General features: G+C 40.1%; 1 protein-coding gene across 5 annotated transcripts in view; it reads left to right on the top strand.

The window, feature by feature from the left end:
* Positions 1–22,945, top strand: part of ABCA5 (ATP binding cassette subfamily A member 5) — a 36,235-nt gene extending 13,290 nt beyond the window's left edge. For all 5 annotated transcript variants that reach the window (XM_068913344.1, XM_068913343.1, XM_068913348.1 and 2 more), the window contains 29 exons: positions 743–801; positions 1,398–1,508; positions 1,738–1,913; positions 2,358–2,477; positions 3,292–3,430; positions 3,626–3,716; positions 3,952–4,091; positions 5,654–5,773; positions 6,418–6,619; positions 6,876–7,045; positions 7,939–8,066; positions 9,115–9,252; positions 10,356–10,469; positions 10,943–11,113; positions 12,137–12,250; positions 12,496–12,633; positions 13,180–13,254; positions 13,804–13,895; positions 14,910–15,036; positions 15,295–15,412; positions 15,533–15,624; positions 15,794–15,969; positions 16,630–16,705; positions 16,791–16,885; positions 17,673–17,792; positions 18,012–18,161; positions 19,252–19,331; positions 19,595–19,650; positions 20,405–22,945. In XM_068913344.1, the coding sequence (XP_068769445.1) occupies positions 743–801; positions 1,398–1,508; positions 1,738–1,913; positions 2,358–2,477; positions 3,292–3,430; positions 3,626–3,716; positions 3,952–4,091; positions 5,654–5,773; positions 6,418–6,619; positions 6,876–7,045; positions 7,939–8,066; positions 9,115–9,252; positions 10,356–10,469; positions 10,943–11,113; positions 12,137–12,250; positions 12,496–12,633; positions 13,180–13,254; positions 13,804–13,895; positions 14,910–15,036; positions 15,295–15,412; positions 15,533–15,624; positions 15,794–15,969; positions 16,630–16,705; positions 16,791–16,885; positions 17,673–17,792; positions 18,012–18,161; positions 19,252–19,331; positions 19,595–19,650; positions 20,405–20,512 (3,496 nt within the window). In that variant the 3' untranslated portion in view covers positions 20,513–22,945. The remainder of the gene's footprint in view (positions 1–742; positions 802–1,397; positions 1,509–1,737; positions 1,914–2,357; positions 2,478–3,291; positions 3,431–3,625; positions 3,717–3,951; positions 4,092–5,653; positions 5,774–6,417; positions 6,620–6,875; positions 7,046–7,938; positions 8,067–9,114; positions 9,253–10,355; positions 10,470–10,942; positions 11,114–12,136; positions 12,251–12,495; positions 12,634–13,179; positions 13,255–13,803; positions 13,896–14,909; positions 15,037–15,294; positions 15,413–15,532; positions 15,625–15,793; positions 15,970–16,629; positions 16,706–16,790; positions 16,886–17,672; positions 17,793–18,011; positions 18,162–19,251; positions 19,332–19,594; positions 19,651–20,404) is intronic.
* Positions 22,946–23,430: the final 485 nt, after the last annotated feature.

The following is a 23,430-nucleotide window of genomic DNA, read 5'->3' on the forward strand; positions in this document are numbered from 1 at the left end:
CTCTTTCCATAGTATCCTTCTACCAGCTCTCTGTTGTTTTCCCCCTCTTTTGCCATCTTTGTACATACAGGTTTCATTATCTTTCATACCCCATTCGCTTCCCGATCCTTTACACCTGTAATTCACTCTCTGACCTCATTGGCAAGCTTGCCAGGCTTTCAAATGCAGCTCCAACACCCATCTTTCTCATTGTTCCTATAGATAAACAATTTATTTTTTTTGGTGGTGGGGGAGGGTTCACTTTGAAAACCAGTGGGGCTGGAGGGAAGGTTTTTACCTTTCTTGGAGAGAAAGATACCTGTGCTCCTTTGCCTAATTTTTGTCAAGAGCTATCAGTAGTTACGTCTTTGGAGTCTATTGTACTAACGCCTCTTTTTTGCGTTCTATCTATCTATCAAATCCTCTATCAGATTGTGAAATTATTGAGGAATAGCTGTGCCCTCCTTTCTAGTTTCGGAAGTCTTTAGTGCATTATTCTACCCTGTGAAAGAAATATTGATTTAAAATTACTCAGTCTGTCATCATAGACAATACCTGGTAAGGTGATGAGAAAAAATCCGGTGTGGAGAGGCAGCAAGTCCTACAAGATCTCCTGTCTCTTGACTTGCCTCTGTGGCTCTTCGGTGTATTTTGTGCAACTTTAGCATGGTCTTCTTTTTTGTGGCTGTTGCAGAATGTTGATCGATCAAAATGACATATAAAGATCTTACAATAGTTTGTAAAATGACATGTCTTCTTTCAGAATCAGCTGTGTTCAGAAAACATTCAGGAAAAAGGGGGAAACTGTGGAGGCTCTCAGAAGTAAGAACATTTTAGTTTTTAAGCTGCTTGTGAGATACAGAGGAGCAATAACTGAATTACTCAGTGGTCTTTTGTGTTTCGGTTTGGCTTTTTTGGTTTCTTTTGGCGGGGTGGGACTTGGAGCATGAATGCCAGATATGCTTTTGTGTGTCTTCTCTCACCGCTTTGGCAGTAGTCTGTCTAAAATTATATCACAAAAAGAGGAGCCCTTCTGTCACTAAGAGAAAATCTAGTGATATCTTGGTCTCTATTCGTCCTCCATCCCTGTCGTTAAGTGATGCTGTCTTCCCTGCCCCGTTTCCCTCTTCCCCTTCATGTCATTTCCCTGTGGCATGAAACCTTGTACTGCTTTTAAAAGGAAGTCTCACCATAGTCAGTGCCGGCAGCGACTGTCCCCAGGTCTGTTTGCTGCCGCTCTTGCAGTGTTTTCCGTGCCGTGCCAGTGTGGAGGTAAGGCGTTCCTTCGAGCAGAGTGTAAATGCATACCCAATATGTCAGTATTTGAATTTACTTCTGTGATACAAGCCTGTTGCAGGGTAACGCAAAAACGTCACTAATGTCTTCTCTTTCCACTACTTCTGCCTTTGCTGAGCTAGATTTATCCTTTGACATCTATGAAGGCCAGATTACAGCTCTGCTTGGCCACAGCGGGACAGGAAAAACAACGCTGATGAACATCCTTTGTGGGCTTTGTCCACCAACAGATGGTGAGGTTTTCTGATGTTAGGAAATTTTGATTGCATCAACCTTTCTTTTGAAAATGGAAGCCATTAGCCTTTGGGGTCATTCCAAGTCCCGCTAACTTTTTCTTTGGCTTCTGTCTAAAAGTGTTCACTTTAGATTAATGTCCATTTTTAACTGACCATGTTAGCCTACTTTCTGTCTTGGTGTTAAAAAAAAAGAAAAATACCAGTTGGTTGCTTTTGGCGTTTTTAGGGTTCGTCTCTGTCTACGGACACAAAGTCTCTGAAATTGATGAAATGCTTGAAGTACGAAGAATAGCGGGTGTGTGCCCTCAGTTGGATATACACTTTGATATCTTAACTGTGGAAGAGAATCTATCCATCTTTGCTGCAATTAAAGGAATACCTCAAAATGATTTGATACAGGAGGTAAGTCAGCGAGACACAAATACCGTCATTACGTGTTCATTTTTAATCTAGCAGGGCAGCACAGCCCTACACCGCAAAGATACTTCCTTAGGACAAGTGTTCGAAGGAATATTAGCTTACAGTGCAACTGGTAAGGAGACAGCATGTAGACAGATTTTTTGTTTTACAAAGACAAGTAGTGAATCCTTCCTAGGAGATTAAAATGCTGGTGAAACACTTAAATCCTAGCATTTGTGTACAAACATAGACGTTTAACTTTTACAGTTCTACTGGAGCTTAGGTCCTTGATTTCGACTTACAGGTTTGTTAGCAGGGTGCACAGTTCAAATTCCAAATACTCTGTGAATTAGAAACAGTTGATCTGGATGCTGAGAACTGTAATCCGGTAAAAAATGGTAGTGCCTTGCTTTTGTTAACAATAGCTCTGCCCCTTATTTTTCAAAGGTGCAGAAAGTGTTGTTAGATTTGGATATGCAGCCTATCAGAGACAATCAAGCTAAAAAATTAAGTGGAGGGCAGAAAAGGAAGCTGTCAGTAGGAATTGCTATCCTTGGGAATCCAAAGGTAAGTATGACAGTTGAATTCCTGACTTTCTATCTCTAAATACACCTAAATGTTGTTTTTTGTCAAAACTGAGCTTATATATGTGTGTGTGTGTGTGTGTTTGTCTGTGTGTGTGTGTAACATACAGGATGCAGAAGTTGCTATTGTGAGCAGCTGTTGATTTTATTCCCTCTTCTCCTCTGTGGTTTAGACAGATAAAATGGCTTAAACATTCAGGATGTTAATAGTTTAGGTGATGGCAGTAGCTATGGATTCAATCACTGCGTATGGTAAGTAGCATGCAAAGTTTTAAATTGTGTCTGGCAGGTAACACTTAGCTTCCAACAGAGAAACCCACTGGCAGTGGACTTTCCTTGCGAAGGCGTGTAAGCAAGTACGTGGAGCGAGGAATGGAGCTGTACTGCTCTCCTGTGTTACAGGCTTGTGTATTTGCGACTTACAAGAATTGAGACTGCTTTTACAGATGTGTGTAAAAATAAATGTGACAGTTCACTGTGATTTTTAGAAGCGTGTGCACGTATTTAACAATCCCTTAGTAGAAGGAGTCAATAGATAGCTAAATGTAATTGTATTAGAAAAGGAATAAAACAGGTTAGCACACTAACTTACTATGATTTTTCCGTTTGTCACAACAGGTGATGTACATGTTCAAAAAATGGTGAAGATAGCTGCTTTGCATACCTAAGAATTTTTCCCAGATGTTTTAAACAACTAAATAGCAGCCTTCAAACAAAACAGTCCTATATCTGTTATTTAAGTAGGATTTCCTGAGATGTGAATATGGATTTGAAAGCATTTCTCGTTTTGCAACTAGGTTCTCCTGCTGGATGAACCAACTGCAGGTATGGATCCGTGTTCGCGACATGTCGTCTGGAATCTCCTGAAAAACAGAAAAGCGAATCGCGTGACAGTTTTCAGTACTCATTTCATGGATGAGGCAGATATTCTTGCTGGTGAGTTCTGCTGTGATGCTGGGTGATACAGCCCTGAAGGGCAGAGGCTGTCTGTAAACGACAGTTGCTTTACAGTGCATAAGGTGATTCTCCTTCAACCCTTGGAGTACAGGATTGTTTGAAATACATAGGAGGGGTTTTTTGGAGCAAATTGACAGTACTGTGATTCAAAGGGCCCTTTGATTTTGTTTCTAGATCGAAAAGCTGTGATTTCTCAAGGGATGTTAAAATGCCTTGGATCTTCTCTCTTTCTCAAAAGCAAATGGGGAATTGGCTACCGTTTGAGGTACTCTTTTCATGTGATATGTGCTACCTGGTGTCGTTCATCCTTCCTTTTTTTTTTTTTTTTTTCCCTGTTGAAATCAATAAGATAGCACCCCAGTCCACCCTACCGCAAAAAAAGATCCTTTTATCTTCCTCATACTAAGTGTTTGGTGCTCTGCTGGTTACTGTCTCTGGTATAGAGATAAGGAGAAATGCAAGTTTTTAAAAACCCATTTTTTTTCTGTGCATTTTATTAGTATGCACGTAGATGCGTATTGCAACACTGAAGCGACAACGTCATTGATAAGGCAGCATATACCTGCAGCCAGCCTGATACAAGAGAATGATCAGCAGCTTGTGTACACCCTGCCGCTCAAAGACATGGACAAGTTTGCAGGTATTGGTGCTTTTTCAGGGTTGCAGGGTTGAAAGAACGTAGAAGAGAAATCTATCAAGCATGGTTGCAGCTTGTGTTACTTTAAGAGGTGTTAAAATTGTCATTTCTGTCTGTATGCATTTCTGTATGTGCTTGTTGTTTTGCTGAATATCTGTCAGTGAGGCCTTCGCTTTAATTCTCACTGACTCATTTTTCTCAGGCGAGTGAGGACCTCGTCTTCTCCTCCAAAGGGGTTGTGGCACATTAAGAGTGATGTGGGAACCCAATAGCAAATATTAGGGAAATGCCTTTTAGCAGAAATGTAGAGACCTTTTGGCCAAGAACGTACTTGTCCTGTAGAAGCATCCTCTTATTATTGCAGAACATTTTAATGAACGAGGCTGGCCTCCAGCAGGAAGCCAGAGAGGCGCAAGTCCTACAATAATCCCTCTTGTTGTGAGGCAGAAAGAACATCGTGTCATTACATTAAAATTCTCCGGTGAAAGAAGGAGAGTGGAACAAATGTGTTGATTTCACTAGATGGCAGCAATTATCTGATCAGTCATACACAGGGCTCCTTGTTCATGTCCCGGGAGAAGATGGAAGAAACAGTATGTCCTTTTCACAATGCGAAAAGCTAGGAGACGGAACCAATACAGATGTGAATGTGGCTAATATTTCATAAGTACCTTTTCCTCATTGCATTTAACTAGCTAATGATTTGTTAGCTTTATCTTTAGCAGTCACTGAGTGTACTTTTGAAAAACAGGCGTCTTTCTGCAAGATAGAATCAAGTCCCCCAAACTATTTTAAAGAGGAGTAGAGGTTAGGACTATAACTCAGCCATTGAGGTGGAAAACATTAGAGCTCTGGTAAGCTTCATTGGGTGTCCTAGCTGTCCTTCCCACTACTACGCGTTTGCATTTCTTTTCAGTTTAACTTTGACTCAGAAGCTCCTGGTTCTGTCAAGTGTTTCACTTTATAGGATTGGCAAGAGCGTGAAAACGTTTTTTGTCTCCAGGTGCTAATAAACGTTCTCACTGTGAACGTAATTTTGGTCATCAAATTATGCACATCATCCAGAATATCCTGTCTAGTTAAGATAGCTTTACAGTTGTGGGTAATTTTTAACATGAAATTATTGAGTGGTTTTATGTGTAAAATCGCTTTGTGCTTGGGTACGCAGATCTATGTAGCCTGAGTTCTTCTCCAGTCCCCATGCTGATGTTTCCATGAGGGATGTGTTTGGAGCCAGCTGTTAGGCAGCTCTAAGTGCAGGTAGACTTTAAGCTGGTGATCCGGTTTTTGTAAACACCACAGCTTCGGGAAAACAGTGCAGCGTTTTCCTTACCTGACCAAACGTTTCAAAAAGTTTTGTGCTTAAAGGAGCTTATCACGACCTTGGTTCTCAAGCCATGAGCTCTGTCTTCGTAATCAAGTAATTATATTTACGTAGTACTTGCTTTTTTAGTGTCGTGCTGAAGGCTTTAGGGATGCGGCGAGTCCAACTTCAATGAAAGTGTCTCAGGAAGATGATATAATCCTATTTCAGAGCCACCAGTATATTTCATTTCTTCCTCTAGGCTTATTTTCTGATCTTGACACTCACTCACATTTGGGTGTTATTACTTACGGTGTTTCCATGACAACATTGGAGGATGTTTATCTGAAGCTGGAAGTTGAAGCAGAGATTGATCAGGCAGGTGAGACAGACCTCTAATATTTTCCTTTTCTGTTTTCCCTTGTATTCAGTTTAGACTTAATAATTAGTGAACGATTGTCTAGTCCGTGGCACTGCTTGAAATAGTCTCACTAAAGAGGTAGAATAAAAAATCCACTTGTAAGCAGTCCGTCAGGCAGTACAGGACACATGAGATCACATGTTATTCCAGACTTCTGAAATATTCAAAAGCAAAGGGTGATCTGGGTGAGAAGATATTCCCTGGGGATCAGGAGTGGAAAATCCTTTTACTGGCCTTCTCTGCAGTGGTTAATTTTTCATCTAGTATACTTGCATCTAATTTCTTTCCTTTACAATGCCACCGTTTATGGCCAGTTTTTTAAAAACTTCCGTAAGGAAAATGAAGCACTTTTGTGCATTTGTAGAAGCACAAAATATAATTGTTTCCAGCTATCTACTTTGACATTAATGTTTGTAACCTGCACTTAGGGCTGAGGTAGCTTGTCTTTCTCCCCGATCTTTGAATTTACTTTCAATTCCGATTTAAAAGTCAGAGGAAAAATTGATGGCCACTGAACTTTTTCCAGCCCTGTGATTCCGAACTGCGTGGCCAATAGTGCTGTCAGAGTAGTCAAGTTTTTATAAGTTTCCTCTTTTCTTTTTCAGATTATAGTGTGTTTAATTCCCAGCAAGTACAGGAAGAAATGGATACAAAATCAATTGATGATATGGAGCAGAGCCTCCTGGTGTTCTCTGAGACAAAATCCCCTACGATGAGCAATACTGCTCTTTGGAAGAAGCAGGTTTCTACTATTGCAAAAGTTCACTTCCTTAGTCTGAGACGGGAAAATAAATCTGTGCGAGTTATGTAAGTATTAGGGCTTTGTTCTTTGCATACAAAATTCTCAAAACCTGTTTGAATGACAGCAGAGGAACTGGAGGATGTGATTTAATATATTTTAGTAGTTACATTTAAACAATAACAAACGTGAGACTATCCGTTACTGTTGAATACTTGAATACTGCTTTTTGGGGTGAAGGACATGTTGTTTCAACTGACGTGCACATGAACTGGGTCTGCTTTCCCTGAATTTTAATAAAAATGAAACTTTTATTTCTTTCAGGTTATTGCTTTTTCTGATTTTCCTTTTAGTTCAGATTTTTTTGTTTCTTATACACCACTACTTCAAAAATTCTGTAGCTCCTATCAAACTTTCCCCAGATTTGTACTTGCTGCAGCCCGGAGAGGAATATCACAAGTACAGAACTCGTCTCCTGCTGCAGAACTCCACAGGTAGGACAGCAAACCCCAGCGCCATGGGGATAGCTCCTCGTTACGTTCATCTCTTAAAATGTAGTATTTCATCACTGTGAGGAAAGAAAGCTTGCAGACTGTGGAGAAGGATAGCATGTACAACTCGGTGTTTCTGTTACGAACAAATAAATGTTCCTTGAAATTATTCCAAATGGTTTATCGTGAAGAGTTTTAAACTTGGTGGAGAATAGACATCTTCCCTATTCCAGGGTTCAATTTCGAGATTTTCCTTCTTGCGTGAGTTCCCGTGTTCTCTGTTTCTGGAGAAAGAACAATGGCTATTGTAAATGAATTGGGCAGATACTACAGCAGAGACATTCAGATATGTCAGCATTGAAGTCTGAGTGCAAAACGCTTTGGAAAATCCCATTTTGTTTCAATTCAAAATGTTTGAAGTTATGTAGCTGCAATATGTGCAGTAGAAAGAAACCTATACTTGATCAATCCAGAATTTGTACTCATTACGATTTTAGTCCCCCAAATACCGTAGCAGGATGACAATGATTTCCTGCTTTATTAGTTAATTCTCTGTACCACTGAAACTTTGAGTATTTTGACAATGCTTCTGGGCATCTCCGCTTCCTGACTGTTGCGTTTGATCTGTACAACTTAATTGGATAACGCAGCTAAAAATTTGTCTTTAGTTCTGGTGAGGCTGTTGAGTGGGAAGCTGAAATCAAAACATTTGTGTTGCTCAAAATAGCCGAGGACATTCGTAGTAGGCATGCGTAAGGAAAGAGTGGTCTTTCGTCGTAGGGTTAAATCAGTGAGAAAACGTCACTGCTGTTGACTAGAAAATTGATTAATAATTTTGTGCGAAATATTGCATGCTGGTGATGAATAGTAATGTCATTTTCTTTGTCTTATGCTAGAATCGGATATCGATGACATTGTCAGCTCTCTTGGCAGCCTGAACATACTGTCGGAGATAGTTAATGACAGTGACTACGTTTCAGCTGCACCACACAGTGCAGCTTTAAATGTTTTTGAGTCAGGAAAGGTAAGTGAGATGGACCCGCACTGCCATATCCCACAGACCAGGCCAATGGTTGGTGACGATTTTGTTGTACCGTTTCCTGACAAACACATTCAGGATAAGCTTGATGAAGTTGACGCTGATCGTTCAGTTGAGGTGACAGAATTAGATTTCATCTTTGCTATTTGTATGAATAGTTGGGGACAACTCCAGGTATTGAAATTGTGGGTTATTTTTAATAATAAGGTCAAATTTTAAAATGTCTCAAGTATTGAATCATATAATGAAGGAAATACGGCTAATACCAGAGGCCTGAGAGATTTGTGTATTAACAGATGGAATATTATCAAGATAAATGTTCCGCAGAATGATAATTACGATAGTTTAACCAAAACTTCCACTCCCCTTTTTTCCCCACAAAGACACGAAAGGCCAAGAGAAATATTTTGCTTCACAAGAGACCTGGTCTATGTAGTTTATTTTTCCTTCTCCTTATACAGTTTGAATTGTACAATTTGACAGAAGTATAATTCCGTAGTGCTCGTGTAAAGAAAAATGAGTTGGGTTGTAAGAATTCACTTCGGTGTGGTCATTGGTGGAGTGTCAAAAGGATTTGGATATTTGGATTGTGTTTAATCCCTAGTAAAGGAAACTCTTTGCAGTATGCCAGCTCCCTTGTTAATATCGGTATGACAATGCAGTCCTTCACTAGCGTAATTTTTTGCCCGCTTTTTAAATGCATTGGTGAGAACTTAAGATGCACAAGGCTCTGCATTCATGTTTCTCAGAGCTGTAGTTGGCTGGACCATCATTTGTCATAGTGCCACAGTTCATAAAATATTTTGGGGATTTATTCCAATTGATATATTCTGTATGAGCAGGGCTATTTTACTGAATTAGGTTATGTATTATTAACCAGCCTGAGCAGTACAGAGCTCCCTGCAAAGCATGCTTTATTATGCAAAGATTTTTGTCAGTATTCAGGTTTAATTTTGGCCATAGTAGAGTCCTGTTCAGGGTATTACCTTTCATGCAGAAGAATTAATATAGCAAATGCTTTTTTTTTTCCTAGTACTACCTTTTCGCAGTCGTATTCAACAGTACCATGGTGCATTCCCTGCCGGTTTTGATCAATATTGTTAGCAATCTTCTACTTCGCAATTTAAACGTGACTGAGAGTATTCAAATCTGGAGCAACCCCTTCATTCAGGTAAGCAGCACCAAGGCTGCAGCAGAGACTGTTCAAAGAGCTCATGGCTGAATTGCACTTAAGCACGCGGTGGGCAGCGAGTCGTTGTTAAAGAGCTGCACAGAGCTTCCCCGTGGCCAAGAGGCGCTGTCGGGAAAGCACAGTAAACGGGGGAGAAACTGGTGAGCTAGTGGTTGGGGCTTGACTGTGGCACGAAGGCGCTTTCTCCATGCTGCTCTCTCTCGGGAAGGATTGGACCCTGGTAACAAGCCTGAAAAGGAAGCTCTTGATGAGGCAATGCTGACGTTGGCAGAATATAAGAGGACTGGAAAGGAGCTGGGATTTCACTCCACAGCTTATCATTGATGTAGCCATGGAGGAAGAGGAGCTCTGAAAGAGGATGACACCTTGGGATTTTGTTTCCTATGAAAATATCTGTTACATGATTAGCTGCAATTTTGAGAGGCTGAACGTGAGGTCACTGGAGATCTGCCTCCTTCTGTGTACCGCAGGGAGTAACCTTCAGCAGGGGAACTCTAGAAAGGCTAGGGGCAAGCACGAGAGTGAAGAAGATACTGCATTAGATAAATACTCTAGTTGTGTATTAGATACTGCAGAAGATACTGCATTGAATAAAGACTCTAGTAGTGTATTAGACACTGTAAGTTATCCGTACTCCAGAAACTTCCATAAGTTGTTTTTCCTCCTCGCTACTGCTCAGATGAGCTTAAGATATGCAAAGTGTATGTTTTGAAACTTAGAGTCATGTTCCAGTTACTAATGCATTTCTTGTCACACACATTCTAGATTTCACCGTATAGGCTTTTGCATTAGCACCTGAGTGGAATATGCAACGGTTAAATGATTTGTTGCATTTTCTTTTTCTTTCTCTCTTTTTTTTTTTTTTTTTGGTAATCTATATTAAAAACAACGTTGCTAGAAACACCTTCTGTAAGGAATGAAAACTTATGTCTGATAAAAATATACATGCTTTTAAAAATTCTTATGTCGGGGAAAATATAACAAAGTATCCTTTTTCTTTTTTTTTCTTATTTTTGGTGTGTGTGTGTGTGTGTGTGTGTGGTGTTGTTCCTCATATCAAAGAAACCTGTTCTATTTTTCAGGATGCTCCTGACACAGTTTTCAAGCTAGAGCTCTATTTTCAAGCTGTTTTGCTAGGAATCATTGTTACTGGAATGCCACCGTATTTTGCCATGGAGAATGCAGAAAACCATAAGGTAAACTTTCAATTAAAATATGCAGTTTGAGACACATTTGAAAAGTGTGTATCTAGTCACATAAGAGAATTTCTGAGACGACATGATCATGCAGCAACTACCTGCCAGTAGTCACTGCAGTGCAGCGTTGATTCATAGAGTGCCCAAGTTTCGATTTTTTGAAGACGTTTAAGAGGCATCTTAAATCATGTCTTTTGCCTTGAGAGGAACAAGGCGGGCACAGCTGTGCAGGCAGGAGCATGGTACGTGTTACATCGGGGAGAATAGATATGAGGAAAGCCCTTTTGCTTCCTGTGGAAATACATTATGTTTCTTTTGCAGCTAAAAGCTTTGGATGAGGAATAACTAGGTAAATTACTCTGACCTCACTTCAATCTAAAAGCATTGTATTAGAGTGAAAAACGAGGTCCAGCTCACTTACCAGTGAGAATTAACGTGGTGGACGTTCTTAGCATTTTCTTTTCCTTTTGCAGATTAAAGCGTACACGCAACTTAAGATAGCGGGTCTTTATCCATCTGCTTACTGGACAGGGCAAGCAGTCGTTGACCTCCCACTGTTCTTCTCCATTCTTGTCCTGATGATAGGCAGCCTGTTTGCATTTCACTATGGTGTTTATTTCTACGTTGGCAAGTTCCTTGCTGTGGTAAGTGTAGTGGGGATCGTAGCATGTCAGGGTGTGTAAGGACCTTGTTAATGTTTTTTTTCATAACTGTTTACTCTTATTAGAACTGATGACTTGGCAGAATTTTTCCAACCCATGTTCACAGAAAATGCCTGATAAAACTGGATGTTGGCGAAGATGATCTGGTTTTGACACAGCTGTAAGAGAAGACACTCAGGGTTGCACTGGACTCCTTGCTTGATTTCATGACAGCTTCTTGGCAGACTGCTTAGCAGACTGATGGGAAACCAGGAGCTGGAAAGCACAGAGGACATGTGTCCAGGGCTTTTGGCTCAGAGATACCAATCAGATTGCCCCAAAGGCAAAATATTGTTTCTTCTCATGGAAAAATATGAATGCTTTGGAGTCTCCTTCAGAACTGGAATAAAATTGAAGATGCCTGTCCTTCTGTGCCTTGTTTGCTAGATCTGCACTACTTGCACTACTTGTTTTTCTACCACTTGATAATCATTCTACTTTTCAGTGGCATGCTGCTTCATGAGAAAGTTACAATGTCTTTAAACACAGACCGACTAGACAATGAATTGCGGCATGTGATTAAATTGGAGGGTACAAGACTCCATATCTTTTATGTTCAGGGAGGGCTTGTCTGAGATCTCAGCTGTAACTGGAAAGAATCAGATTTTCCTAGCTTCTTGCCCAGAATCTGTTCGTTTGCATTAATCGTGTTTGGTATTCGGTCATAGAACTGCAGGGCTATTTTTCTACCAGTGTGTCTACCCTTGTTTCAATTTCTGCAAAAATGATTACATTGAAGATGGATTTCCTAACATTTACCAAAATCTCAAGGCCAGCATTTATGAGAGCCTGTATTTTAAAAAATAGGAAATAGTTTAAAGGAAATTCAAAGCTTCCAGATGTATCCAGAATTAGAGTAGCACATTAAAATAATCCCAGTTGATACTTAAACAGTAAGGACCTGCAGTTGAATTTCTTGTATATTTGCTGAGAAACCTTTTTTTCTTCTTCTTCTAATCTTTGCAGATATTTTGTCTGATTGGCTATGTCCTGTCAGTAGTGCTGTTCACTTATGTGGTCTCCTTTACATTTAAAAAAGTGCAAAATACAAAAGAATTTTGGTCCTTTATATTTTCAGTGGTGAGTAATTTTATTCTGATTTTATTTAACTATGAAGATAGGTTAACTGCAAAGCCACAACAGACTTTCCAGTTACTGTGCTTAAATATGTGTCCTTATTTGAAACCTTTGCCTATGTCTCTTTATTACTGCCATATCCCAAGGTGAGAAAAGCTTCAAAAATGTGCTTCTAATTAGTTAACTTATACCGTAAGAGTCTGAACTGAGTGAAAATGGATATTTTTTTTTCCTTTTCTTTGTTGCAGACAGCCTTGGTCTGTACTGTTGTCACTGAAGTGGCCTTCTTCATGGGCTATTACCTTGTAACCAGCATCCTGCATTATGTCTTCTCTGTCTTCATTCCTATATATCCCCTTATTGGCTGTCTGATTTGTTTTATAAAGGTGAGAGAATGCAGAAAATCCTCTCTGGAACATGTGTTAATGGCTGGAATCGGGTGGTTGTCTTTGACTCTAATGACACGTGACTAGGACAGCTGTCTAATGTCATCAGCAGCCGTTGAATGCGTTAAGAATAGCAACTGCTGGTGCCAAGTCAACTTCTTTCCTGTTAGTGTTGCAGTTTTAAAATGATAAAAGAAAAAAATCTTCCCTGAAATATGTAATAGAAAATTATTTATTTCCCAGCCTGTGGAACTGAGCTAGTTTGATGCACTGACTGCTGAGAGACCATCTCCGGCAAACGCAGTGATGGGCGGATGGGTTAATTTGGAGTCTGTGGCTCTAAACTGGGAGCACTTCCAGGGACTTCTACACAGTTGTACTAATTTCAAACTTGTAGAACCTATGTATATCAAGATCTCTGGAGAGCTCAAAGGGCTTAAATGGCTAATTTGAGATATAAGTAAGATGCAGAATAGGCAGCCTCTGGTGGATGTTAGTTTCCTTGAATTTTTTTTTTTTTTTTTTTTTTTTTTTTTGCATTGTCAGGTCTCGTGGAAAGACCAGCAAAAGAATGAAGGATTCTACAACCCGTGGGACAGACTGTTGATAGCAGTTATAGCTGTAAGCATGACTATTTGCCATAGGGAAATGTTAACCGCTGCTTGGAGGCCCCTTTTTTAAGATGTCTCTATTAATAAGGACTTGATTTAATACTTGGCATCACTGCAGCCTGCTGCTTTGCAACCTAGTACAGCATGAACAGTATCAGCAAAAGCTACTGGCCTCTCCAGCTCAACACCTGCTTCGATAGTGTTATTAATGGTGCTGCTGTTAATCTTCATTTTTATGGGAGTTTGTACTGATGAAGCAAGAAGCCCAGAGAAGGGGACAGTCCTTTCTCTTTCCCAAAGAGCAAATGATTGCCATTAAATCTAGATAGACATGCTTGCTCTGGTTGTACGTCCTCAGTGGCGTTTTGCTAAGCAGCATCTACCAGCCCTAGTGGGCTTTGGGGGAAGGCAAGTTAAAGTTGGCAACGGTAATTTTCCCAAATAGAGGGAAAAGAGGAGGGTGAAAGAAATGGGAATGAATTGGGCAGGACAAAAGAGAGGGTCAGTGTGGTCCGCTAGCAGTGCTTTGATTAACTATAATTGCTTTTGTCTATTTTAGCCCTATTTGCAGTGTGTAGTGTGGCTCCTCCTATTGCGATGTTTTGAGGTGAAGAATGGAGGTAAAACAATTAGAGAAGATCCATTCTTCAGGTTTGTCTCTACATTGAATAAAATTTTAAAAAGTGATAGTCTGGAGAAACTGTTTTTAACAATAGCAGTGCCAGTTGAACTAGAATATGTAATGCATAGCTTTGGAGGATATTACAGAAAACAAAACGAAAACATCCCTCTGTTACCACAGGGTTATCTAGATATAAAATATTTTGACAAAGCAGCACTGGTTTGATCCCTACAGCTTCCATTTTCCGTTAACACTTCCTGCTGGATTAATGCATCATTGAGAGAAATGTTTTCTGCTAAAATAAGATTCTGTTTTGTTCTGAAATATGCGCTTACAGTGTCAGACTTTTGACCTGCCTTTAGAAAACTGTTTTGAAGTTTTGCAGAAGGGAAGCATGACTAGTTATTGTAGAATCTTGTTTTCCCTTGCCATATCCGCAGAGATGGTTATAGCCCATCCTAAGTGCCTAAATAATTTGCTCTCCGAACTTCAGCTGCCTGAAACGTAGTCAAGTCAAGAGAGCACAAGCATGGTTTTTACTTCAAATTCTCTCAGTGCGAAATGGGGAATTTCTTAAGGACATCTTCTGTGCATAAATAGAGTCAACTTGAGATTTTTCCCTCAGATTTGCCTCTTCTAGTAGTGCATAACCAGAAACAACGGGTGCAAACTCCCGTAACGCGTGCCGCAGAAGGGAAGGTCGGTAGCGTCCCGCCGGGATGCCGTTCGCTCGCTGCTAACAAAGCAGATTTGCTGTTTGCGTTGCAGAGGATTATGAACTTCCTTTCTCATCGCCTGACTAGAAACTTGATACTCTTAACAAAGAGCTCAGCATAAAAATGACATAAATGCAATCGTTCTTTCTCTTCCTTTGCCTTTTGGGGCTTCTCAGATGTGCTACATAAACATGTTGCTTCTAGATTTGACAAACATAAATTGCTTTTCCCATCAGTTAAGAGGGCAAATCTCCCCTGGTTTCTCTGAGAGCTTTGTTTGATCTGAATGCTGAAGTAGAGGCTTGATTTTTATCTTCTTCCTCTTAGGAAATATATTACGAAAGCCAAAACCTGGAAATTCCCAGATGTCCCACATGATGAGAGCGAAGACGAAGACGTGAAAGCAGAGAGACTGCGAGTCAAAGAACTGCTAAGCAGCCAGAACAGCGAAGAGGTAATGCCGAGCCTCTGGTTTGCATTGCGGTGCGCAGTGTGAAAGGTGACACCACTGTTACCCAAAAATAAAATCCAGTATTTCCAGGAGCCTTCCCGTCCTGCAGTCACCTCAGACGCCCAAAAGGGCACTGGGGGATCCTGACTTCAACCCTCCGTGGCAAGGGAAGCCACGTTCTACTGTCTGCTGACCAAGAGCCCGTGGCCAACCCCACTTGGTTAGTTACTGAGCTCGGCGTTATCTCTTATTTTCTATTAGATGCCAGCAATTCTGGTCAGCGGCTTGCATAAAGAATACGATGAAAGAAGGGAATTTCTTCTTGGGAGAAGAATAAAGAAAGTGGCAACAAAACACGTCTCTCTCTGTGTAAAAAAAGGTTGGAGTTATTGCTTGCTGTTGAGCTGTCACATTTACAAAAAGCAGTCTTTGTTTTTCAATTCACAGTTCCATTTATTGGACCTCACAGGCAACATGTGGTATGTCGTTCCTTTTTCAGGAGAAATACTGGGATTGTTAGGACCAAATGGAGCTGGGAAAAGCACGCTAATTAATATGCTCGTTGGAGACATTGAGCCGACTGGTGGGCAGGTATGTTACATGCTGCAAACTAAATAGAAAATGAATCTAGGCTAGTTTTTTTATTTATTTTTTATTAGTACAAGTATTTCCAATTCCTTTTTTGCTAAAACTTTACGAAAACAGTTGTGAGGTTTCTGTGAAGATATTCTTGGGTAAAGCCTATACGTTTTTCCTGCAGGTTCTGATGGGAAATTATTCGTTTGGACTGAATGGTGAAGATGATTCAGTTAAATTTGTGGGGTACTGCCCTCAAACAAATCCCCTTTGGCCAGATATTACATTGGAGGAACATTTTGAAATTTATGGCTCTATCAAAGGAATGAGTCAGACGGATATAAAGGAAGTCTTAAAACGGTAAGTGGTTTATTATGAAAGTATTTGAGGCTTTGGCTTTATTTTCCTTTCTTTTAATAAACTTATGATTCCTTATTTTTCTTTTTCTAATGCAAAGTTTTTTCATTGTAGTAGGGTCCTTTTAGCAAATTCAGCAAGTGTTAGCTTACAGTTTAGTTGATAAAGATTAAGCCACACAAAATTCCATTGATGTTTGTATATTTGGTTATTTCACCTGGGACATATAGTACTTAAGGGTATTCAGCCACCCATTTTGAACAAGGAATGAAGTTCTAATGATGATCTTTGTACAGGCTGCAAGGACGGGTAGTCCAGTGGTTGGAGCCGTTCTTTGGGTTGTCACCACAGACTCCTCTGGGACACTGGGCAGGTTGTTTTGTCTCACACGTTGGATGGATTTATGCCCGTTTCTCACAAGGTGGTTAAAATTATTGTCAATTTGTAGGAAAAGTCATATCAGAAAGTCTGTTCTCTTCACTTGCAAATGCTGGAAGATGCATGCTGGAGAAAAGCAATAACGTTATAAAAATATTTGTAATTTAATTCTTTAAATGAGAATGTTTACCTGTTATATGATGCAAGGAATGCTAAAGTGTCTTCAGTGAGGTTGCGCTCTTGGCATATGTGGGCCATTTACGTGTGGTCCTCCTCCTTCCGCAGCGTTGCAAGTGCCCTGGATTTAAAAGACCACCTGCAGAAAACAACAAAGAAACTAGGAGTAGGATTGAAACGCAAGGTATGGAAAAGCTTTTAAAGCTGTTGTGTTCAGTGTTTTCAGAAGGCTATAGCATAATAATCCTTTACCTTTCCTTTCCTCTCAGTTGTGTTTTGCATTGAGTATGCTGGGTAACCCTCAGATTACGCTGTTAGATGAGCCGTCTACTGGAATGGATCCAAAAGCCAAACAGCGCATGTGGTGAGTGTTACCTGGTGCCACTCTTAACAGCAGGCTTTTATATGAAGATATTTGGGTTTTTCCTGTTTATTTGTGCATCGTTCTTGTCAACACTGAGAAAAGCCAAGTAGAGGGAATCAACATTGTGCCTTCATGCGAGGTGCACTTCATCTGTGTCCTTTCTCAGAATAGTTTGAAGATTAAAAGCTTAAAAGTCCGGAGAACTTCTAAATAAAATAATATAAACAAGAATGAGTTTTGAGTCGTCTCTGTGAGGAAAATCAGGTATTAATTACGGTTTTGAGAGTAATACTGCTCCTTGAAGTGAGAGGATTTGTTCGGCCCTCACAGGCACAGACTAAACCAGGATTTACTGTAACATGTCAGGTGTCTAGGTGGCTTCAGCAAGTCCCTTAAAAAGAGATATCAGTCTAACAAGGTGACTGCCTTTACTCTGCAAATCAAACTCCGGGCCAATGGAAGTGCGTCTCCACGCTGCACATTTGATGAGGGAGAAGAAATTTTGTACGTAGTAGGAATGCTCTTCGTATTGGGAAATTTTGCCTGTCCAGATCTCTGTATACAAATACTGATATTTCAGTATCTTTAACTAGAGCAGTTGAAAAACTTCAGAAACCAGAAGGAAACTAAGAGTGAATTTGTGTATCTTTTTACAGTGAGGGAGGACTGCAGCTTTCTCCTTATGATTCCCCTGATAGTACCTCGCCACGTTTTAAGTGCGACTTCAGAGGTGTTTCGCGGTTGCTTCAGTTGTGTTCTTGGGTCTGAGCGTTTGTTTCTTTCTTAGGCGGGCAATTCGAGCAGCATTTAAAAATAAAGAGAGAGCAGCTATTCTGACCACTCACTATATGGAGGAGGCTGATGCTGTGTGCGACCGAGTGGCCATTCTGGTGTCTGGGCAGCTCAGGTATTAGCAGTCCACCCGTATGTGCATGCTTTGTGCGAAAGAAAATAAGACCTCTACTGACTTGATTGCGTTTCTTTGGAAAAGCAGGTAGATAATTGCCTTCATCTTAGGCTCAGAGCAGCATAATTGAACTTGTACAAGGTTCTGTTGAATGTTAGTCTGCTTTTTGAGTGAGGAGTAACATGTACAACACCCGTTTCTTTCTCTACCAATTGGTAGATGTATAGGTACTGTTCAACACCTGAAAAGTAAATTTGGCAGAGGATATTTTTTGGAAATGAAATTAAAAGACACAGTGGATGTACAACAGCTGGAGTATCTTCAGAGACAGATTTTGAACATCTTCCCAAATGCAAATCGACAAGAAAGGTAAAGTTTAATAAATATACAGAAAGCATTCGTATTCATACAAGCTTCCAATTTGTCAGTGACTTATCAGTACGGCATAAGAGTTGCGTTAAAATTAACCAAAAAAATGTGCGTGTTGCTAAAAAAGAGGAAGTGTTTTGCAAGTCAGTAAAACAGGCTGCTAGTGCTGATGGCCCGGGCTGTGCATCTCTGAGCAATATGTGCACAGATGTTTGGCACAGGGGAAGCAAAACTAGATTTCTGCATAGCTGTTGCCTGGCAGCTTCCTTCTTGGTAGGGGCCCCTCTGTCATCCAGAAAATGTGGGTAGTGTTTGAGTCACTAAATCACTGTCCCTTATGAACAAATACTTGAAAGTTTTCTGTGGATACCTCAAAGTTTGAGGGTTGTTTGTGTGTGGTTTTTTTAGGAGCATTTTACTGAGCCTCTCAATAGCTTGGAATTTCTGCTGTATAAACTGTAGGGTTACTAGAGTCTCGTCGAGTTTCCATATATGAGAATTTAAGAAAAGGGAATTGCAGGAATTACATAAGAAAGGAAATTTCCTCAACGTGTTCCTCAAAGGGCCCAGCTTGCTTTCACCATGCTCCTCAACGTGGAGGTTTGGGAGGGGAGTTTTATTTTTTGGGAAACAAATGCATATGGTAAAGCAGCTCCCTGTTCTGGAGTCTAGGTTGCAGGGACCACTGGATGCAGCAGAAAGACCGGTGAAATCTTGTGACTCTTGGTTGAGTTCATCTTAAAGGCAAAACATCACATGTTTTTTGGGCCCCTGGCACAGATTCTCTTTCATGAGTTGAATTTATAGGTAGAATATAAATGGCTGACTCTTCGCTAAAGAACATAACAGTTCTAGAGTCACCTACGGAGTCTTAGCTGATGCGCCTTGACCTGCTTGCTTTGGTAGAAAGTAATACACTAGTTGATCTCCTAGTTTTGGATCGTTCCTGTTTTCTTATATGATGACAGCTAGGTCAGAATGCCTGGAGTGGCCTTTAGAAAATGAATTTAAGTACATTCACTTGGGTTTTAATATTTTTGCTTTCAGTGATTTCACCTGAGGTTAATTTTGATCTGTTTATTTGTTTCAGTTTTGCCTCTGTTTTGGCATATAAAATTCCTAAAGAAGATGTACAGTCACTTTCACATTCTTTTTCGAAGCTGGAAGAAGGTAATTAAGCATTTTGCCACACATTATGGAAAGAAATCATTCTGTTTCTTTTAACTGAAGCATTTGCCTTTGTTCTGTGTATGGTATAGCTTGTCACTTTCCCATTTCTGTTCCGAATTAATTTAATTATTATTATTTTTTATTACTGTTGCTGTCCTCAACTCTGTTTCTTGTAAAGTCAAAAGTAAGCATTTGTACCAGCTTAAAATATTTTAAATCAAGTTGTCTCAGTGCGTATTCACTCTTGTGAATTCTCTTAACAGTAAAACATACCTTTAACGTTGAGGAGTACAGCTTTTCTCAGGCAACCCTGGAACAGGTACGTTAAAGCCAATTATATTTCATGAAGGTAAACCACGCCAGTTTAACGTGTTAAGGAAGAGTTTTTTAGATAACGTGTTCACAAATGTCTTTGGTGGATTCGCATAGCTTGTGCTGCATAGGAGTCGAGCATCCAGTCTGAGCAAATCTTTGTTGTCAATGGAGGGAAGAGTGAGAGGAAGCTCCGGGATGAACCCTGTACAGATAGCTTGAACGTGATGCCCAGCTTTCAGACAGCTGAAGTTGACTGTGCTGACTCCCGTTCTTATGTTTCTCTGGAACTGAGGCCCCATTTTCCAAAGGGAATTTGGGCTGTCAGTTCCACTGGTTTCATTATTCCCGTTTTCACCTTTTCTTTTGAAATAAGAAAAGTAAACGGCAGTGACTGTAGCAAGGTAAATCCGTGTAATTACTGAAAATATCACTTACTTAAATGATAAGCTTTGCAATCTCTTTCTGAAAAGAGGGTAAAGCTGAGGCTCATTATTTCTTATTCTGCGTTAGTTATTGCTGACAATAAATATCCTTCAGTTTGTGGGTGGTTCAACTTCCTTTTCAGTGCGTTCTTGAAGAAATGATGGGGGGGTAGAAGCAAGGAGAAAACCTCAAAATACTAAAAACTGAAATCCATACTCAGATGTGAAGCAATATGTTCTATATTAGCAGGGTTTTTACCATGAATTCTGCATCTTGTGACTATGAAATTTTTTACAAGGAACATGATATATTTATATCCTTTTTGTTGATTTTAGGTTTTTGTGGAACTTGCTAAAGAACAAGAGGAGGAAGATAGCAGCTTTGGCACGTTGAACAGCACGCTTTGGTGGGAAAGAACGCAGGAAGACAGAGTTGTTTTTTGAACTCTCTAAGATTCAGTAGATGTACTCTGCAGTTCATGTTTTGTACAGCCGATAATCCTTTGTACTATGTGTTGAGCGCTAGGAGAGGTGAAAAACATCGTAGTGAGGAAGGAAAAGGAAAACAATACTTGGAAAAATCAAGCGTGTTCCATCTTCCCGATCATATGAATAATGCTCGCTGAGTAATGATCGAATCAATAATTCTATCGTTAATTTGTCATTTCAGAAATTCCTTCTCTGCTCACTGTTTTCTAGTTTACTGTGAGTGAGGAGTGAGAAGAAGCTGCCAAGACACAGTGCATCACCTCTTGGTCTTGATCAGTCTGCTCCGCTCTTACAGCAGCTCTCACCTTGCATTTGTGCCTCCGTTCATACTCACCTTTGCTATGCAGAGGGCTCGTTTAAATGCCAAGGTGATGCTGATCAGCTCTACAGGCTTAGGAGCTATTTGGTGTCAGGGGGCTATGTGTGAGGTTAAGCAGTCCTTGCAGAAAATAATTCGTTTTGGCAAAAACAGTAGCCTGGCGTGGATCCTGCCCCGCTGAGTCCAGTTGCTGTTTCTCAGTGGCCGTCTTTTCGTTGTGCCGTCCGTGGCCATTGCTGTTGCACGGAGAAGAGCCAGTCATAGGTCTGTACCCAAGGGCACAGCTTGCTTTCACCACGCACCTGCCTACAAGAGGCCCTCCTGTTTGAGGGGAAAAATCACTCCAAAGTAATGCATTCACTGTGAATAGGGTCCTAAATTACACAATGAGCGTAGCTTGGTACCCAGCTGATGTAAAAATGTTCATTTACAGATACAACGTGGCACTCGCCAACAGTTACGTTCTTTCTATTGCAAATTGGCAGATCTATCTAAATCATGCTACCATTCTAGGTGGCGTTAATGTTTGTAATGCATGCACTGTAGGGTTAAATGGGAGTATACAGAAATGGATGTTTTTTCCCCCCATTTGGTAAAAGTACAAAGACATAAGTGTGTGGTTACGGTATTTGCAGGAATGTCAGTATTTCTAGTCTTCGTCAATGCAGTCTAACTTTTTTATTGGGTGTAATGACATTTATCCTGCCAGCCATTTTTAAATACGGTCCTTTGTAGATGTTTTCATTTTTCTTAACAACAAATTCGTAAGCACATGCAACAATATTTTCTAATCCATCTTTGTTGTGATAGTGGTAAGTGATGCAGTAAGTGATGCGGCAGTGTGCTCAGCACATTAATGTTTGCTTCTTTCTAGCACGGTAGTTTCTCATTCACCTTTGTAAACCCAAAAGCATAAGATCCAAATGCACAACCTCATCAGTAGGAATGGTGCCTTTAATTTGCAGGACTAATAGGAGCAGAGTATGTGATCCTTTATTCTCAGATGTGGCAGATGTATGTTTAAGATGCATTATTTTTGTTTTTCTATACAAAGCTATCATTGCTCATTTAGTTTTATAAGGTGAAATTAAAGATTGTTAATAATTCATTATGTTCTGCAATGAACAAATTTAGTGATGCATTTATATCAAAACATTGGCTTCATAAGTCATATCAGTTCTGTATGCTCACTCTAAAGTTAGAAAATACCTTTGTTTTTCTTGTCAAAACTTAGAAATTATGGCTTAAGGCAGAGTTTTGTGTGCCAACTATTTGTAATGACCAGGCAATAATGTATGTAATGTTTATGGCAATCGTTTATTATAATGTTGAGAGCCTAAATCTGTTTTCATTGGTATCTGTAGAAACCTTGTTATTTAATTCAGTAGGGGGAGACGTGAACCCATATGCATAAATTTTCCCTCCTCCTTTGTACCTTTGTGACTGCATATGACAATACAGATTTTGTTTTGTAGTTAAGTTTGAGCCCAGGAATTGCACAAACATCTGGATGTCCCACGTACCCCCTTGACTGTGGTTTGCTTCCTGTAAAAGAGCAGACAGTCGATCTGTCTGTTCTGATAAGCCCTATGCACTGGTCTTTGCATATGCTCAATTCTGGTGTGCTGCAAATGAAATAGAGGTAACAAACTGATTTAAAGCAATAATGTGTAAACTGCAGCTCTAGTAGCAGTCTCTTCCAGGTTGAAGCTTCCCTGTCAAAAAGGAAAAATGACCCAGAATCAGCCCCTTTGTTCATGCAGTCCTGTTGCTCTCTTTTATTTAGCACCTAGGAATCCACCAGCCAACTGCTCCCATCTACATCCCTGCAGCTGGCCAATACTTCTGAGTGTTTCACTCTAGTTGTAATAAAAGCAGGACTGAGTTTTGTCTCATGATACTTTCCCATGAATATACACACAAGATAAATGTTTTCTCTAAATCATGTTGCAGTTCTTAATTTCATCTCTCTTTGTAAATTGTATTAAAATTGCATCAGCTGTGTCATCTGTACATCTGTCTAGCATAATGTACAGCACACTCTTTTCACATAAACTTATGAAAGTGCGGTTCTGACTTGTTTTACTTGGCATCTTTCCTCAATTTTATTCTCTTTCATTTACAACCATAGTTAATAGGCTGCAAAGCAGTTCTTACTCTATACCATAGTATTTGTTTGGATAATATCACCAAAACTTTTCTAGTAGGGGTCTTATTTTCTAATATTTCTAATGGGCCGTATGAAAACTTTGTTAGCATCTAGATTTGCTCGGCTTGGTACTATACTTGTTTATACTGCCATAACCCAGTTGGTGGTGGCACTGCATTCATACAGCTGCTTGTACAAAGAATTTGGCTCATTAAGGTAACGGTGTAGTTGGGTAGGATCTGCTGTTCTATGTGACGATATCATGTTACAATGTGGTACGAAATACCACTCCACAACTTTGCCAAAATCATATTGTACTGTGTAACCAAGAGTCTTCCAAAGCGTCACACAATGTCCCTCTGATGTAGATCAGCTGTCATCAGTGATGAACTGAACCCCAGCCAT

The sequence above is a fragment of the Struthio camelus genome, chromosome 19 (genome assembly GCF_040807025.1).
Source record: "Struthio camelus isolate bStrCam1 chromosome 19, bStrCam1.hap1, whole genome shotgun sequence".
In the NCBI taxonomy this organism is placed as follows: domain Eukaryota; kingdom Metazoa; phylum Chordata; class Aves; order Struthioniformes; family Struthionidae; genus Struthio; species Struthio camelus.